Source organism: Crocuta crocuta, unplaced genomic scaffold, assembly GCF_008692635.1.
Source record: "Crocuta crocuta isolate KB4526 unplaced genomic scaffold, BGI_CrCroc_1.0 scaffold149, whole genome shotgun sequence".
Classification (NCBI taxonomy): domain Eukaryota; kingdom Metazoa; phylum Chordata; class Mammalia; order Carnivora; family Hyaenidae; genus Crocuta; species Crocuta crocuta.
Genome location: NW_027551561.1, coordinates 560547 through 577732, shown reverse-complemented (window position 1 = coordinate 577732; position 17186 = coordinate 560547). Strand labels below are relative to the sequence as shown.

The window sequence follows — 17186 nt, the reverse complement described above, 5'->3', positions numbered from 1 at the left end:
CCTTAATTACTGGCTCTAGAGGATTTCTTCTTTGGTCCAGAAAGGGAAAAGGAGGGAGTGACACTCTAGACCTCAAGACCTTGTCAAGCCAGTGGCCGCCTCCCCGTGAGCACTCGCCAGAGGACACCCTGCACATCAGTGTTCCTGAGGCTGTAGATGACTGGATTCAGCATGGGGTTGATGACAGTGTTAAAAATTCCAACAGCTTTATCCTTGTCTGAAAGCTTGGCTGAACCCAGTCGCATATAATTAAATATACCTGAACCATAGAAAATGGCAACCACAGTGAGATGAGAGCCACACGTGGAAAAGGCTTTCTTCCTGCCCTCAGCGGAGCGGATTCGTAGGACTGCAGCTGTCACAGGGGCATAGGAGGTGACGATGAGAGCCAAGGGGGTACCTGCCATTATGAAACCCACAGCAAAGAGAAGCAGCTCGTTGAGTTGGGTGCTGGAGCAGGAGAGCTGGAAGAGCTGTGGGAGGTCACAGTAGAAGTGATTGATCACATTGGGACCACAGAAGTTCAGGGTGGATATGGCTACTGTGTGGGTCAGTGCATTGGTGAAGGCCAAAGTCCAGGACACAGCCACCAGTATCCTCTGGACTGTCTGGCTCATTCGGGTGCTGTAGGTGAGGGGCCGGCAGATGGCCAGGAATCGGTCATAGGCCATGGCTGTCAACAGGAAGCAGTCCACTCCAACCAGAAGGTGAAAGAAGAAAAGCTGTGTGAGGCAGGCTCCATAAGGAATGGTATGCTTGTGGGACAGGAGACGAGCCAACATTGAGGGAACAGTGATGGTGATGCACCCAACGTCCAGCACGGATAGGTTTCCCAGGAAGAAGTACATGGGGGTGTGGAGTTTGGGCTCCACCAAGATGGCGGCCAGGATGCTGAGGTTGCCCCCAACTGTGACCAGATAGGCAAAGACAAAGATGACAAAGACAAGTGGCCACAGCTCTGGTATCTCCACCAAGCCCAACAGGATGAACTCCGTAATGGCTGTTCTATTGTACTCAAAGTTTGACTTCATTTTTCCTGCAAGGAAACATCCAAGGAGATAATCTTTTTTTTTTTTTCCAATATGTTTATTCTAAAAGAAGAAATAGACTGTAGGGCAGTAAATTTTGCCACCCCAAAATGTGTGCCTTTGGCATGTGGATTATTTTAGGCTGATTACTTAAAGAAGTTTTTTAATGTTTTTATTTATTTCTGAGAGAGAGAGAGAGACAGCATGAGCAGGGGAAGGTCAGAGAGAGAGGGAGACACAGAATCTGAAGCAGGTTCTAGGCTCTGAGCTGTCAGCACAGAGCCAGATGTGGGGCTCAAACCCACGAACCGTGAGATCATGACCTGAGCCGAAGTCGTATGCTCAACCGACTGAGCCACCCAGGCGCCCCTAGACTGATTACTTTTAAAAAGCTGAAATCTCAGGAAGAACCTTTGCCCTCCCCTGTAATGCGTACAAGAGTTTAGACAGAGGGCGTGCTCCAGGAAGGGAGCCATCTCCATAGGTACCTACAGTATAACAGGAACTAAGTGTGGTAGCCAGGGAGCATGATAGTGACTTTCATTCCATTATAAAATTAATTTGACAGAGTAAAAAAAGGCTGTAAAAGCTCTCAATAGAATTATTTAAGAGGGGAACTAATTGGTATGTATGCCTTTCCCAAATGCCCATGAAACTTCCACCCCCCCAAAGCATGCATAAACTTGAAATTCAGAAAATTCTGAAAGAATAAATAATACAGGCAATAATATTTAATCACAAACCAATTTAAGGAAAAAGGGATTTTAAAAACAACTCCCCATGTTTTTAATAATCTGTAAGAAACCGTTGGACTAGAGGGAATCAAAACTTAAACTGAAGAACATCGGGGAGAATGAAAAAGGAGAGAGTGAAACCAACACACACTAGAACCTGTGGATTATCACCAAATCAGTGTTCATAAGCAAATCCATAACCCTAAATATATAGAGTAAAAACAAAATGTAAAGAAAGTGATTAAGTGATCGGGTCAAGAAAATAGGAAAAGAACTTTAAGAAATGGGGAGAGGCTGGTTGGTAAAGGGGTTCAAACTTTGAAATTTTCTGAAAGAGTGGAACTTTGCGTATTCTCATACACACACACAAAAAGGTAAATATGTGAGGTGATGGATGTGTTAATTGCTTGATTGTGAGAATATTTCACAACAGAAATGTATCAAACTGTCATGTATACTTTAAATATTTTATAATTTTGTCAGTTATACTCAATAAAGCTGGAAAGTATAAAGTAAAGCAATACGTTCTAAGCTTTAAAAAAAGAGAAATGAAATGTCTATTCCTAATGTAATACAGGAATTTCATTCTTGATATAAGTGGCAGCTTAAACGAGTGGGAAAATGTACTATTCGATAAATACTGCTGGAGCAATAGCATAGCTAGCTGAGAAAAACAAGTTGTGCGCATACCTCATATTTTGCAAAAATAAATTCTAAATACATCAAAGATTTAAATATAAAAATTAAACCAGGATGTTTTGTGGGGAAAATCAAAGAATTCTAATCCTGTAAAGATGACTCAAAATATAGAAAAAAATTAAATAACCAAAATTGATGATTCTATTAAAATTTTAAAATTCTGGCAAATTAGATGAGCCGGAACCACATTTCCCCAAATCTCATTCTCTGTATGGTTTCAGGTTAAGGTTGGCTACAAGAGTAATGTGTAGAATAGCTTTGAGGCAAAATTACACATGTGTTTGCTTCTTACCTGGAAATTCCACTTCTGGGAATTTATCGAACAGATATATGGTCACATGTAAGAAATGGCATTTGTGTGATGTTATTTGTTGCAGCATGGCTTATAAGAGCAAATAACTGAAAATAACCTGTGTTCATCACAAGAGGGCTGGGTAACTTAATTTGGTATATCTAATCATTACAAAAGAATACTATACAGCTGTAGGAAACAGTTCTGTCTGTGCTGATTTGAAAGATATCATAGACATATTATTAAATGTAAAGCACAACAGGTAGAATAAATATAGCATTATTTGGGTGCTTTAAAAAGAAGGAGGGGTGCCTGGGTGGCTCAGTCGGTTAGGCTGAGGTCTTAGGCTGAGGACCTAGGCTCAGGTCATGATCACGCGGTTCATGGGTTTGAGCCCCGCGTCAGACTCTGTGCTGACAGCTCAGAGCCTGGAGCCTTTTCATATTCTGTGTCTCCCTCTCTCTCTGCCCCTCCCCCGTTCATGCTCTGTCTCTCTCTGTCTCAAAAATAAATAAACTATTAAAAAAAAAAAAGGGAAAGCTCACACTCACACACACATGCTCACACACACATATGTGATATAAATCTAGTTATGGAATGAATAAGTCATGGAAATAAAAGACACAGTATAAGGAACACAGTCAATGATATTGCAGTAACAAATTAAGGGGATATACGGTAAATGTAGCATAATAGCATAACGTATAAACTTGCAAATCACAAAGTTGTACCTGAAGCTAATGTAACATTGTGTGTCAAGTATATGCAAATTAACAAATAACTTAACAAAACCTATAAATCTATCTAAAGAATCAGATAGACTGCCATCTGGGCAAGAAAAAATAAGAAAAAATGGTTGAATATAAACAATTAGAAAGGGCTACAGCCAGAAATACAAAGGAAAATTTAAATTTTAAGAGAATACTCTATATTATTTAAGTGGAAAATTTCAAGAAATGGGCACAATTTTAGAAAAATATAAACGAAAATATATTCAAGAGCAATCTCAATGCCCAAGTAAACCAGAAACAGGGAAGAAAGTTAAAAAAAAAATGTCAAAGAAATAGTTACCCTAGTAGCGACCTCTAGCCTCAAAAAACTGTTGAAAGAAGTTTGGTTTAGTTTTAATGAATAGAATATTCCCATTCTATATACATGTTCTTGCAACACCAGAAAAATAATTTAACTTTCCTAATACCTTTAAAAAATTGTAGTTGACACACAATGTTACATGAGTTTCAAATGTACAACAGACAAGTCTCTATCTTATGCTGTGCCCACCGCAAGTGTAACTGTCACCTGTCACATACAACACTATTACAGCACCATTGACCATATTCCTCATGTCGTGCCTTTCATCTCCATATTTATTCCACAACCAAAAGCCCATGCCTCCCACCCCCCTTCACCCATTTTGCCCACCGCCTACCTGCCTTTCCCTCTGGCAGCCACCAGTTCTCTGTATCTATGGGCCTGTTTCTTCTTTGTTTTCTTCTGAGTTTTAGAGTCTACATAGAAGTGAAACCATATGGTATTTGTTCTTCTTTGTCTGACTTATTTCACTTATGTCCTCATACCCTCTAGGCCCAGCATCCCAATACTTTTTAGGAAGTTAGTGCACACCTGACACTACAAATATAAAATTTTTGGAAGAATATATGAAATACCCTACAGGGCAACCTTTAGTTATGACTATAGAAACAAAATGTTAAATGTAACTACAGGGAGTTTTAAATACCAGAATATTAAAAGAAGTGGTCTATCATGATTGAGAGAGCTCTTATAAAAAAGTTGAGGATGATCTAATAATATATGTAAACGTATATGTATTAGATCAGTTGCCTAAAAGGTACTTTTTTGCAGGTTACAATCCATTTTTGATTTAAAAGGATGACCCAGCTGTAATCATCTAAAAATAGAGGGATACTGTGGGATTCTTTCTAATGGACACTAACAAATTATCCCACAGAAATAGGAGCAAGAGAGGGATTTCCCACCAATACATCTATTTTTATTATTGTCCTAGAATCATTGCAAAATTAATGTCAAGAAATCGAAAAATCAAGTATATACTGGAAAGGAAGAGAAAGCAAGTTTTTTGATTGTAAAAAAACTAAGGAAGAATTATTAGAAAAAGTATCAAGAGAAAAATTACATATACAAAAATCTGTACAATTCTTATATACCATCAGTGTATACTGGTGGAAAACATAATCCAAAAGAAATTTAAAAATGAAATTCTTACGATATAATGTTAAGTGACTAAAGCAGGATGCACAACTGTACAACATGGTGTTATTTCAGTATTAACACAGACAAATAGACACACTTTCACATCCACACAGAGAAACAAGACTGGGAAGAGATACTAAACTTTATCAGTGGTTTGAGTAATAATATGAACGGGTTTTATTGTCTTTTTTCTACTCTTCTCTACTTTATGATCTATCTACATGAATGCAGACTATTTTTTAAAGTTTATTTATTTTGAGAGAGAGAGAGTGCACACACAAGTGGGGAAGGGACAGAGAGAGGGAGACAGAGAATTCCAAGCAGGCTCCACATTGTCAGTGCAGAGCCTGACGCAGGGCTCCATCCCATAGGAGATCATGACCTGAACTGAAATAAAGAGACGGATGCTTAACTGACTGGGCCACTCAGGTGCCCCACAGATTATTTTTATAGTAGTTGATGAAGTACCACCTCATGAGCATGATCATGGAGTACCTACTAAATCCACATCATAATAAAGTAATTGCACAAAAAAGAAACTAGTGATCCCTTCCCCTATGATATGTAGGCAGTCCCAACATATTAGATACTGACAACATTTCCTTGGGGTGTTCCCTGACAACAATGGCAGCTAAAAGCTGTTAGGAGAATTTCCCCAAGTGAGACACTGTGCACAGTTCTACGTGCTTTAAACGTATTAACTCCTTTATTCCTCACACCTCTTACTATGAGACAGATACCATTTGTCATCCTGATTTTTAGAAAGGACGTGGTTCCCATAAAGCAAATGGCAGAGGCAGGATTTTAACTCTGGTCATCTGACTCCAGAACCTGTGCTCTTAACCTTTACACATACCACCACTCAAGGTAACCATAGGCATCTGAAGGATCGTGAAGCTATGTCTTTCTCCTGAAATTCTCTCTGAATCTATATCTGACCCATTCTCATGACTCAAAAACCAACTCTCATGCTTGCTGTAGTTGTGCCCTTGCAGATCCCAAAGTCTTGCCTTACTAGCTGAAGTAGCTTAGGTTCGAACATGTGCCTTGGTTGCATCACGGCCACAGTCAGAAGTTGCCCCCAATTTCCCTTCTATTTCAACCCATGTCATCAGATTGCAAACTCTGTGACTTCCTATATCCCCACCTTTGTTCTTGCTGTTTTCTCTCTACAGACTATTCTTCTTCCATTGTCACATGGTCAAAGTCTTCAAGACTCAGCTCAAATACTACCTCTTCCAGAAATACCTTCCTGTTGTGTGCCCATTTAAAAGCGATATTTACATCTTCAATATTCCCACCACACTTTAATTATATTCTAAGTGGCACTTACCACTGCACCTTCTAGCATAATCATTCAGTGACTTAGTGTAGCTCCCTCAGTCCGATTTAAGCATGAGATTCATATCTGAGGAACTATATGCATAAACTTGTTTTAATTATGCATCATTTTATAAATGAATGAGTAACTGCACTCCTTGACAAATAGGTTTTCTGACAAAGAGGGCATCATTATGGGCTGTAGTAGTGAAGAAAGGGTTTCTGGAAAAGTGGAATTTGTTCTAGACTCTGAAGGATGGGTACGATTTGGATGAGATGGAGTCAAGTGAAAGGCACAAGAGACTGTTGTAAGGATGATTCCTCTCTCATCTAGATGGGACATGCAGTGCATGTAACAATCTACATACTGACAAAAGCTCTTTATATAAACTTCCCACATGTTTTCCACAATTGGAAGACATGTCCCTCAAAAGCAAGTAAGTCATGAGGCAGAATGATATGCTCCTCTAGTAGCTTTTGTCTAGCCATCGACCAGTGAGGGACGAAACTTACATAAGGTTTCCTAAATTCTGGGTTGTTCACCAGACTATTGACCTGGGATGTCTGTGGAAATCACAGGAGTGAAAAATGATGAGGAAGCCTTTCTGGATCGCCATTCTTGGGGGTCCATATGAGTCCCAGACTTCCCTCATGCTGTGAGAACTCCCTGCTCTGAAGTCCTAGTAGGGGCTCCATGTACTAGTGGTGATCTCAGTAATCTGATGAGGCTGCCCAGCAAGGATTTATTCTGAGCGGAGAAGTCAAACACTGAATCTCATCCCGTGTACCCCTAATAGTCAGAGGAAAAAAAAAGCTTCATCTAGAAAAAAGGGAATTGGTAAAAATGCCTAGAAGAGGAACCTCAATCTCTGGGTCATAGTCCCCGCTCTTTCACTCACCTGATATGTCATCCTGAGCATGTCTCTTAGTTTTGCTTTTGAGACTTTGGTTGCTGCACCTGTAAAACCAGGAGGTTTGACTTACCCAGTAACAAGTAAATTTCCTTCCATTTTACATAAAAGCAGAGGGAGGATCATGAGAAAATGCACCTGTTATCGCACAGAAGCCAGTGAGGTTACATGGGAAGGGGTGTAAAGGGGGTGAGCATCTGCACAAACTCAATCAGTTACTCTGGGGGAATATATATGGAAATGAGATTAAAAGAGGTGGAGGCCATCTCTGTCATGGGACTTCTCCACCACAGGGTAATTCTCCTGTGTCCTTAAAATTGCCCAAGACTGGGGAGGCAAGGGTGGTAAATAATATAGGTCCTAATAAATAGGACAGTAGTAAAGCAGTGGTGCCTCTTGCATCTGTGGCGATTTAGAATTTCTCCAAACATCTCCATCCCCCATATTGATCTATGGGGTAGATGGGATAGTTATCCTAAGAGCTCCATTTAACAGAAGGGGACATAGAAGAGGTCTTTGCTTTCCCAAGGTCATCCAGGGAACTAGCCATGGAGCCAGCACCGAATCTGTGTCCCCAGTCCAAGGGTTTCCCTCTCCCACTTGTCTTGTCCAAACAGGACTTGGGGGCAGAGACAAGCTGACTCCTAACCTGAGATGAGGAGAAAGCCCAAGAGAGGAGGCAAAATCTGGAGGTGCCCTTCCCCACTTCAAACCTTAATGAAGCCTCAGGAACAAAGTACAGCCCCCAAACACCCCCCAGGACCTTGTTAGTGAGGGCCACAGGCACTGTCTTGGGAGTCCCAAAATGATCCCGAGAGAGGTGGTTGAAGCACCGTGCTGTGCTGTGCTGGGAGGGACCAGGGCACCCCTGAGAAGGGTGTCCCCAGCATCATTAACTAGGACAGACCTTTAGAAGATGAGAATTTAGTGATAAGAGATGATGAGAGAGGAAATTGGAGAGGTTGTATAGTATAAACTTGGACTCTTATGTTTTCCTCATCAATAACTCACCTAAGTCCATGTGATGGCAAACTCTCTTTGGGAATCCTGCTGCACTTTGTAGTCAGATGGACCTGCCCTTCCAACTATTAGCAACTACTGAGCCCCTTTGGACCCCAGTTTCCTTATTTGAAAAATGAGAGTAATATCCTCTCAAAATGTTGCTGGGCAGATTAAGTGAAATAACACACATATAGGTTCCTAGTAGGAGACTACCGATGTTGTTATTAACATAGTAATAATTGATAATATGTACATGACCCCACACCACAAGATTTATATGCACTAAATCCCAATCAATGCTTACAATGATTCCATGAGGTAGAAATCATTACTATTTCCATTTTAGAGATAAATAATTGAGGTTCAGGGTGACTCAGTAGTTTGCCTAGAGCCACAGACTCAGGGCTCTGAAAAATTGGGTCTCAAGCTTGCATTTGTAGAATTCCAAAGCATATGATCTCAACAGTTATGCTATGTGATTGACTCCTCCACTTCTGTCCAAGCAACCACTGTCCTGCAAACAATATACTTGTTTATCCTGTTGTTTGTGACCAATATGGCTTCTAATCCACCACAGACTATGCTCCAGGATGAGCCTAAGGCATCCTACTCTCAGTGATAGTGGCCTCTGCACCACCCCAATAGCTTAGTGCACAGCCTTGAGATTGACTTCCAGCTGCTGCCTCCAGTGTAACTGTCTTGCTCTCCAATTATACCTGCTACTTATTCTCACTGCAAAGAATTATGACCTTAACACGGTGGCCTTATGAAGAGCTGACTTTCCAGAGTTAGGCTTGCATTGTTGTCTTCAGGACTGAACATATGAATGTTAAGGCTTTTCATCGTTCAGTAACATTTTCTAAAGATAGATGAAAACTATACTGAATTGGAGCTCTAGAAGTTGTTCAGAGATCATGGGAAAAGAGTAATACTTAAAGGGTATTGTCTATGAGTTTATTTACAAAGGATATATTTGAAAACATAAAACTATTGAACTTCCAATTGTTGGAAGGTATCAAAAACAAAAATGAAAGAAAAATGGTAAATTGGATATTGTGTAGAATTATTTGTAAGATATATGGCCAAAGATATGCATAATACATAAAGAGTTCCCACAGATCAACAACAAAAATTAACAGTTAAGTAGAAAAAGAAGCAAAGAACATTAAAAACAAATTTCAGAGTCTGTGAGATTAGCAAGGTGGCAGGAGAGGAGGCCACAATGCTCACTGCCAGGGCTCCATCGCTGCTGTGCCCAGTTCTCTGGAGACCATGGCGCCTTGCCATTTACAAGATGGGAGCTTCCACTGCTCTGTACCCCACACATGGGGTCCCAAGTCACAGCTTTTACCCATGATCACCAAGCCAAGCTGCATTGCTGTGCGACCACATTCTGACTCCTAAGCAGAAGCTCTGACCTGCCATCACCAGGGAATCCTGCTATACCCTACATCCTAAGCCAGGGATCTGAAATTCCATCACAGGGGCTGCGGTTTGTGTCCTAACCCCTGGCTCCTAGTCTTGGCAGAGACTCACCATCACCAGGTTGCATTGCTGCAGCTCTCTGCCCTGCTTCCGGTGTCTCGAGTCAGGGCTTTGATCCACCATCACCAGGGCTGTGCTGTTGCTACTCTGTGCTCTGCACTCTGGGGGCTTGAGTTGGAGATTTTGCCCTCAACTACTGCTGCACCCTGCCACCTAGACCCAAGCCATCTTTGCCATCCCTGGGCCAGCCACTGTGGTATTTCCCTTCCCACTCAGAGCCTGAGTCTCTAGGATAAGCCCGACACCCAGACCCCGTGGGATACCTGCACATGTTCACATGTCAGACACCAGCACCACCACATTAGCACGTGCACCTGATCTCAGGACCCTGACTTTGTGGCCACTGTGGGTGCCAGGGCACTAGACCTGGGGCCAAGAAGGATCCCCTCAGCTATTGCTTACCCCCATGGGCAAAATAGGAGAACAGGAGAATGCCAGCAGCTTCTACCACCAAGGACCTACCCATCGCTCTTTGGACCACCAAAGACTCCTGTGGTTTTTGCCAAGGTTGACCTCAGCTGAGAGAGCTACAATCAAATTAAAAAGCATCTACTGTGCAAAGGAAGCCATCAGTAAATTGAACAGGCAAACTATGACATGGAAGAAAATATTTACAAGCCTTGTATCTGATAGGGGGCCTTTATGTATCCAAAATACATAAGGATTTATTCAGCACAATTAAAAAAATCCATTTTAAAAATGGATAAAGGACTTGAATAGACATTTTTCCAAAGAAACATCCAAATGGTCCACAGAAGCTGTTGAAAAGGTGTTCAACATCATCAATAATCAGCACATTGAAACTATCATGAGGTATCACCTCACACCTGTCAGGATGGCTATTATTAAAGACCAGAGGTAGGAAGTGTTGAGAAAAGTATGGAGAAAATAAAAAAACTTGTACACTATTTGTAGGAATGCAACCTCGTGCAGCCACTACGGAAAACAGTATGGAAGTTTCTCAAAGAATTAAATATAAAACTGCCCTACGATCTTGTATCCCCACTTCTGGTTATAGAGATGAAGGAAATGAAATCAACTATCTAAAGAGATATCTGTACTTCCATGTTCATTGCAGTGTTATTCACATAGTCAAGATACAGAAATAACCTAATGTCCTTTGACAGATATTTAGATAAAATGTGATGTATAGACACACACACACTCACACACACACACACTCCTGTAGTGACAGTGAGGATGGAGCTTGACGGCATTATGCTAAGTGAAATAAGCCAGGCAGAGAAAGACAAATTAGTGTGGTATCACATGTAGGTGGAATCTCAAAAAACAAACAAACAAAAAAGACCAACCTTATAGAAACAGGGTAGAATGGTTGTGGTTGCCAGGGACTGGGGAGAGGGCAAAATAGGGAGAGGTAGGGCAAAGCGTACAAGCCTTGAGTTAAAAGATGAATAAGTCCTTAGGATCTAATTTGCAGCACGGTGACTATAGTTGATAGTACTGAGCTCGTATACTTCAAGTTGGCTGAATAGATACTAAACATTTTCAACACACACACACACACACACACACACACACACACACACACAAGAACTAACTGTGAAATAAAGGATGTGTTAGTTATCTTGTTAGTGATAACCATTTCATAATGTGTATCTATCTATATCTATATGTATCTATATCTCTATATCTTTATATACCACCATGCTGTACACTTTAATATATACAATTATATTTGTCTATTATTCCTTAATAAACTTGGGAAAAAATTAATGCCCAGTGTAGAAATACTAATGGATTGTATTAGTTAGCCCAGGCATCCATAACAAAATACTATAGATTGGATTGTTTAAACAACAAAAATTTATTTTTTCACAGTTCTTGAGGCTAGAAGTCCAAGATCAGGTGCCAGCATGGTCAGGTTCGGGGGTGGGGGGGGTTGAGGGCTCTCTCCCTGACTTGCAGATGGCTGCCTTCTCACTGTGTCTCCTCACATGACATGGCCCTTCCTTTCTTATAGGCCACAGGCCAGCAGGTTAGGGCTCCAACCTAATTTAATCTTAATTACTTTCTAAAATATCTCATTAATACTTCCTAATTAATCTTATTTAGTCTTAATTAGTTCCTAAAGACCCTATTCCATATATAGTCACATTGGGGGTTAGGACTTTAACACACAAATTTTGGTGGGATACAATTCAGTCCACATCATGGATAATAAACAGCTGAAAATATATTCAACCTACATGATGTCAAAGAATTGCATATCAAAATAAGAATTAGTATTTTCCAACCACTGTAATGTCAAAAACTAGGAGAATTTGTTTCCATTGGGGCGCCTGAGTGGCTTAGTCGGTAAAGCATCCAACTCTTGATTTTAGCTTAGGTCATGATCTCATGGTTCGTGAGATGGAGCCCCGTGTTGTTATCAGCACAGAGCCTGCTTGGAATTCTCTCTCTCCCTCTCTCTCGCTGCCCCTCCCTCCCTCTTTTTCTTTCAAACTCTTTCTCAAAATAAATAAACATTAAAAAAAGAATTTATTTATAACAGTTACTGTTAAAGCCATAGGGAGCAAGCAGTTTCACTCACTATTGTAACAATGAAAGAGTGAATGTCAGATAAGAGAAATATATATTTAAAAATCTAAGTTTTTATATTTTTCAACTCAGGGATCTTATTAATTAGAACTTATGGAAATGCTTCCATGATAATAAAAACACATCTTTGAAAAATATTACTTATATTATTAATCATAATCGCAGTAAATCTAGAAACAGCCTAAACTCCATCAAAAGGAATATTGTTAACTAAATTATGGTTAATTCATAAATTAGCACTAGGCACTGATTAAAATAGATGAGGTAAGGTTTTAGATATTTTGACAGATAATAAAGTCTACAGAGTAATGTTTAACAAAAAGATATGGTATAACATGCCATATTATATATCACATATATATATATAAACATGTTTATCTTAATATAAAAATATATAAGCATGTTTATATATGTATAAAAAACTAGAAGGAAAGCACCAAGTTCTTAACAGTGGTTTCTTCTGGAAAACTGAATTATGAAGAGTCTGGACAGAGAAGGTGAAGATTTGACTTTCACTTTTCACTGGTAAAATCGTGTTTTGTTTTCATTTTTATAAACATAATTTCTAATGGAAAATTTAAAATCAATGAATAATATTTCCATTTTAGAAAAAAAAAGTAAGAAGAAGTCCCAAAGGAAGTATAACCGCCTCACTGTTAAATACCCCAGAATCTTGCAATGTAGACAGGGTACTCAGGATCTCAAATTATACTGTCCTAGGTCCAGAGCCTTGTGTGGGATCCTTCTGTCAAAGAAGGCTGGGGGGAGATCTTTCAGGGGAATCTAGACAGGAGGATGTATTAATATTTGGTAGTAAGGGGTGATTTTCCATATCCGAGTTTGTAAGGCATCTCTGCTGGTGCATTTTGGGGGATTGCAGCAAAAAATAAACAAAAGGTCCTGCCTGTAGGACCGTGAGTCTCTCACGATACAGAGCTTCCTGGGTTCCATCTCCAACTTGAGGGGAAGAGTAGCTTAGGACCAAAAGTCAACTAGCCGAGGATTCTGGTCTATAGAACCTGCACACGCATGATCAGGGAGAGCCTCCTTGGGGAACAAGAAGTCTCACTTCATAACAAAAGTCACCTTGCTCAAGGATCTATGAAAGACAGGAAACACTTCCTATGGTTCTACCCTCCTGTACCCTTTTCATGCAAGGGCTCTCTTCCCTGTGAGCACCTGCCGCAGGGCGCCCTGCACATCAGGGTTCCGAAGGCTGTAGATGAGTGGGTTCAGCATGGGGCTGATGACAGTGTTGAGGATGCCAATCCCTTTGTCTTTGTCCGAAGCCTCCACGGAGCCCAGCCTCATGTAGCTGAAGACACCTGTCCCGTAGAATATGCCAACCACAGTGAGATGAGAGCCACATGTGGAGAAGGCTTTCTTCCTGCCTTCAGCAGATCGGATCCGCAGGACTGCAGCTGCCACATGGATGTAGGAGGTGACAATGAGAATCACAGGTGCACCTGCCATGAGAATACCCAGACCAAAGAGAAGCAGCTCGTTGAGTTGGGTGCTGGAGCAGGAGAGCTGGAAGAGCTGTGGGAGGTCACAGTAGAAGTGATTGATCACATTGGGACCACAGAAGTTCAGGGTGGATATGGCTACTGTGTGGGTCAGTGCATTGGTGAAGGCCAAAGTCCAGGACACAGCCACCAGTATCCTCTGGACTGTCTGGCTCATTCGAGTGCTATAGGTGAGGGGCCGGCAGATGGCCAGGAATCGGTCATAGGCCATGGCTGTCAACAGGAAGCAGTCCACACCAGCCAACTGATGAAAGAAGAAAAGCTGTGCCAGGCAGGCTCCATGGGGAACGGTACGCTTGTGGGACAGGAGACGAGCCAACATTGAGGGAACAGTGACGGTGACGCACCCAATGTCCAGCACAGATAGGTTTCCCAGGAAGAAGTACATGGGGGTGTGGAGTTTAGGTTCCACCAAGATGGCGGCCAGGATGCTGAGGTTGCCCCCAACTGTGGCCAGATAGGCAAAGAGGAAGACGACAAAGACCACTGGTCGTAGTCCTGCTGTCTCCACTAAGCCCAATAGGATAAACTCAGTAACAGCTGTTCCATTGGTCCTGGAATCTGGGTCCATGAGTCCCTGGGAGGGATCAATGTTTCCAATTTAGTTATTCAAGACAAATATATTGACTCACTCTCAGATGCCAAGTCCCAGGGTAAATTCAAAACAAGTCTCAGGTGTCTGTAGTGGGTATTTTTCCACCCCTCAGGCCATACCTCTCTGATTAACCCTCTGTCTTCACCTCAGTGTCCTCACCCAAGTTCCAGGTGAGTTACACCACAACTACCTTGATACCCACCCCCCTTATGAGAGAGATATAAATCCTTCCAGTGTTCCCTAGAGCCAGGGAATGAGGTCCTCCCACCAACAACCTGTATGAGGAGACTTGGAGAAATAGCATGCTAAAAATGAAAGTGAATAGTTGGTGCAGAAGAATGATCATAAGTCCTTATAAAGTGATCAAAAGTCCTTACAAAGGAATAAATATCTGGCAAATTAGCAAGAAAATTGTCAAGATACACAAAATTAGGAATTGTAAAGGCAGCATAACCACAGGCCAAAAATAAAGAAAATAACCTTGATATACTATCTGCTCCTAAATTTGAACAATCAGTTCAAGAACAGTCCCCAAACCGAATAAACCAGCTACAACTGAAAAAGAAAAAATAAAGGGAAAACATTGTCAATAATCTACTCCCATGTGTAGGCTCTAGGCTCATATACTTCATACACAAATTATTTTAAACTATCAATGTAAATATAATTTCTGTGTAATATAAACTTTCATTTGTTTAGAAAAAAATGAAAGCCTTCCTATTCTTTTTTTAAAGTCAGCAAATTTTGATACTCAAATGTAACAATAATAGCAAAAAAATATAATTATTCTACACTATTCCCATTTGGTAACATGTGTGCAAAAATCTTAAGTATAAGAAATGAAAGCCATCATTATCTAATAGATTTTATAGGAGAGGATGATTTAATATTAGTAAATCTACTAATATACTTAGCATACTTGTGGGCTCAAAAGGAGGAAAATTTTCCAAAGGACAATTCATAAACATCTACATACGTGCTTGAGAAAAAAGAAAAAAGAAAAAATTGCCTGTAGTTACTTTAAATGTAAGAACACCACTTTATGAGATAGGCCATATGCGCTACAAATCTGTATCATTCATAGTGTTGACATAGTAGTGATATTTCTATTAAAATCAGGCACGGGGGAAGGAAGGGGGTAACGCCTGGGTGGCTCAGTTGGTTGAGTGTCTGACTTTGTCTCAGGTCATGATCTCATGTCTGTGGGTTCAAGTCCCGCATCGGGCTCTGTGCTGACAGCTCAGAGCCTGGAGCCTGCTTTGAATTCTGTGTCTCCCTCCCCTGCTCACACTCTGTCTCTCAAAATATAAAATAAAACATTAATTTTTTTAAAAAAATCAGGCTTAGAAAAAGCAATGGCCTTTTTTACTTTAGGTATTTCTCATTACTCTAAAAGTTTTAGGCAAAGAGAAACAAAATGCTTAAAAAATAGAAACAAGAAAGAAAAGAATAAATTGAAAATAATAAAATTGTCTAAAAACTTGAGAGGATAAAAACTGGTAAACTCTTAGAATCATTAAGATGTTAGCAAATTAGATGAAAAGTAAGCAGAAGTTATTATATTCCTTATATGCCAACAATAATCAGATATAAAATGCAAAAGTCTCAATTATAAGGTGAAATCTTATACTATAAAAAGAAGTAAATTTATACCTGAGTCATGTATGTAGGCACCTAAAAAATGATCCCAAAAAAACATTGCTCAGTTCCACTGATTGGTAGGAATATGGGAGAATTTTAATTACTCTTTTTCCACTTTTCTTTTGCTTTCAAATGATCTACAACAAATCCGATAACTTTTATAATAATAAGTATATTTTTAATGATCTGCTTTCTCTAGTTTGCAGATAATAGTAGCTCAAAGACAAAAGTAGCTCGAAGACTCCTCCTCTCTGTCATTGCTTCTAGACGTCTCAGGGAGCTGCTGCCTGGCAGATTAAATAAAGGTTTAGAAGGGCACACCCATCTTGATTTGCCTCAGTGCTCCATGAAGTAATAAAATAACATTTACCCCATTGTACTTCCTTTACGAATACAACCTTCTTGTAATGGAATAGAAGACTTGCTTACCAGTTTCTGCCCAAATTAACTTCTGTGGTATCCATCAATGGAAGCTTATGGCCTATTTTATTCTTTGTGTGTATGCTTTAGCAGAAGATGAATGTTTTAAGACTATCTTTTCTACTTTTTAAACTAATTCCTTAGACTTTTTTCTTTTTGATGTATCTTTTAAAATATAGTAGTCTGGTAACATTGGTACCTGGAAATATTTAGGGTTTTTAAAAAGTATAATTAAAAGCATCATAGATAATTAAAAGGTGTGATTTCTACAACTGTATTTATTATGACATAGGAATTATGAAGGTAAGTTCCTAACTATTGAGAAATACTTTAAAATCCGAGACACAGGTCAGTTTTCTATCAAAATAATGTAGGTCCTGAGTCATGGTGGGAGGCCCACATCCAGGGTGATATTCAGCAGGAATCCACCGGTATGGTACTTGTTAAATATTTTGACTATAACGCTTATCCACACCTTGGCCCATCAGTGCGCATAGCTATATTCAGTATACCCGTATATAGTGTCATTGAATCAAAGAAGGACCAAGTTGATTAGCACCTTGGAGAATATCTATTCCCTCATTTTACTAAAGAAGAAACTACGGTGGAACATTGTGGGGCTGGAGTTGTTTGGATTGGAGTGAATACTGAATATACTTTAAAATGCCTGGTTTTCTAT

The 17186-nt window shown here is 40.1% G+C and overlaps 2 protein-coding genes across 2 annotated transcripts; both read right to left on the bottom strand.

Annotated features, from left to right (window-relative positions):
• Positions 1-83: 83 nt before the first annotated feature.
• LOC144219684 (olfactory receptor 3A1) lies at positions 84-1031 on the bottom strand. Its single transcript, XM_077749758.1, has one exon. It carries the CDS (start codon positions 1029-1031, stop codon positions 84-86), a length of 948 nt encoding a protein of 315 aa, XP_077605884.1.
• A 12443-nt stretch (positions 1032-13474) lies between these two features.
• LOC144219597 (olfactory receptor 3A1-like) lies at positions 13475-14422 on the bottom strand. Its single transcript, XM_077749619.1, has one exon. It carries the CDS (start codon positions 14420-14422, stop codon positions 13475-13477), a length of 948 nt encoding a protein of 315 aa, XP_077605745.1.
• Between the last annotated feature and the right edge of the window lie 2764 nt (positions 14423-17186).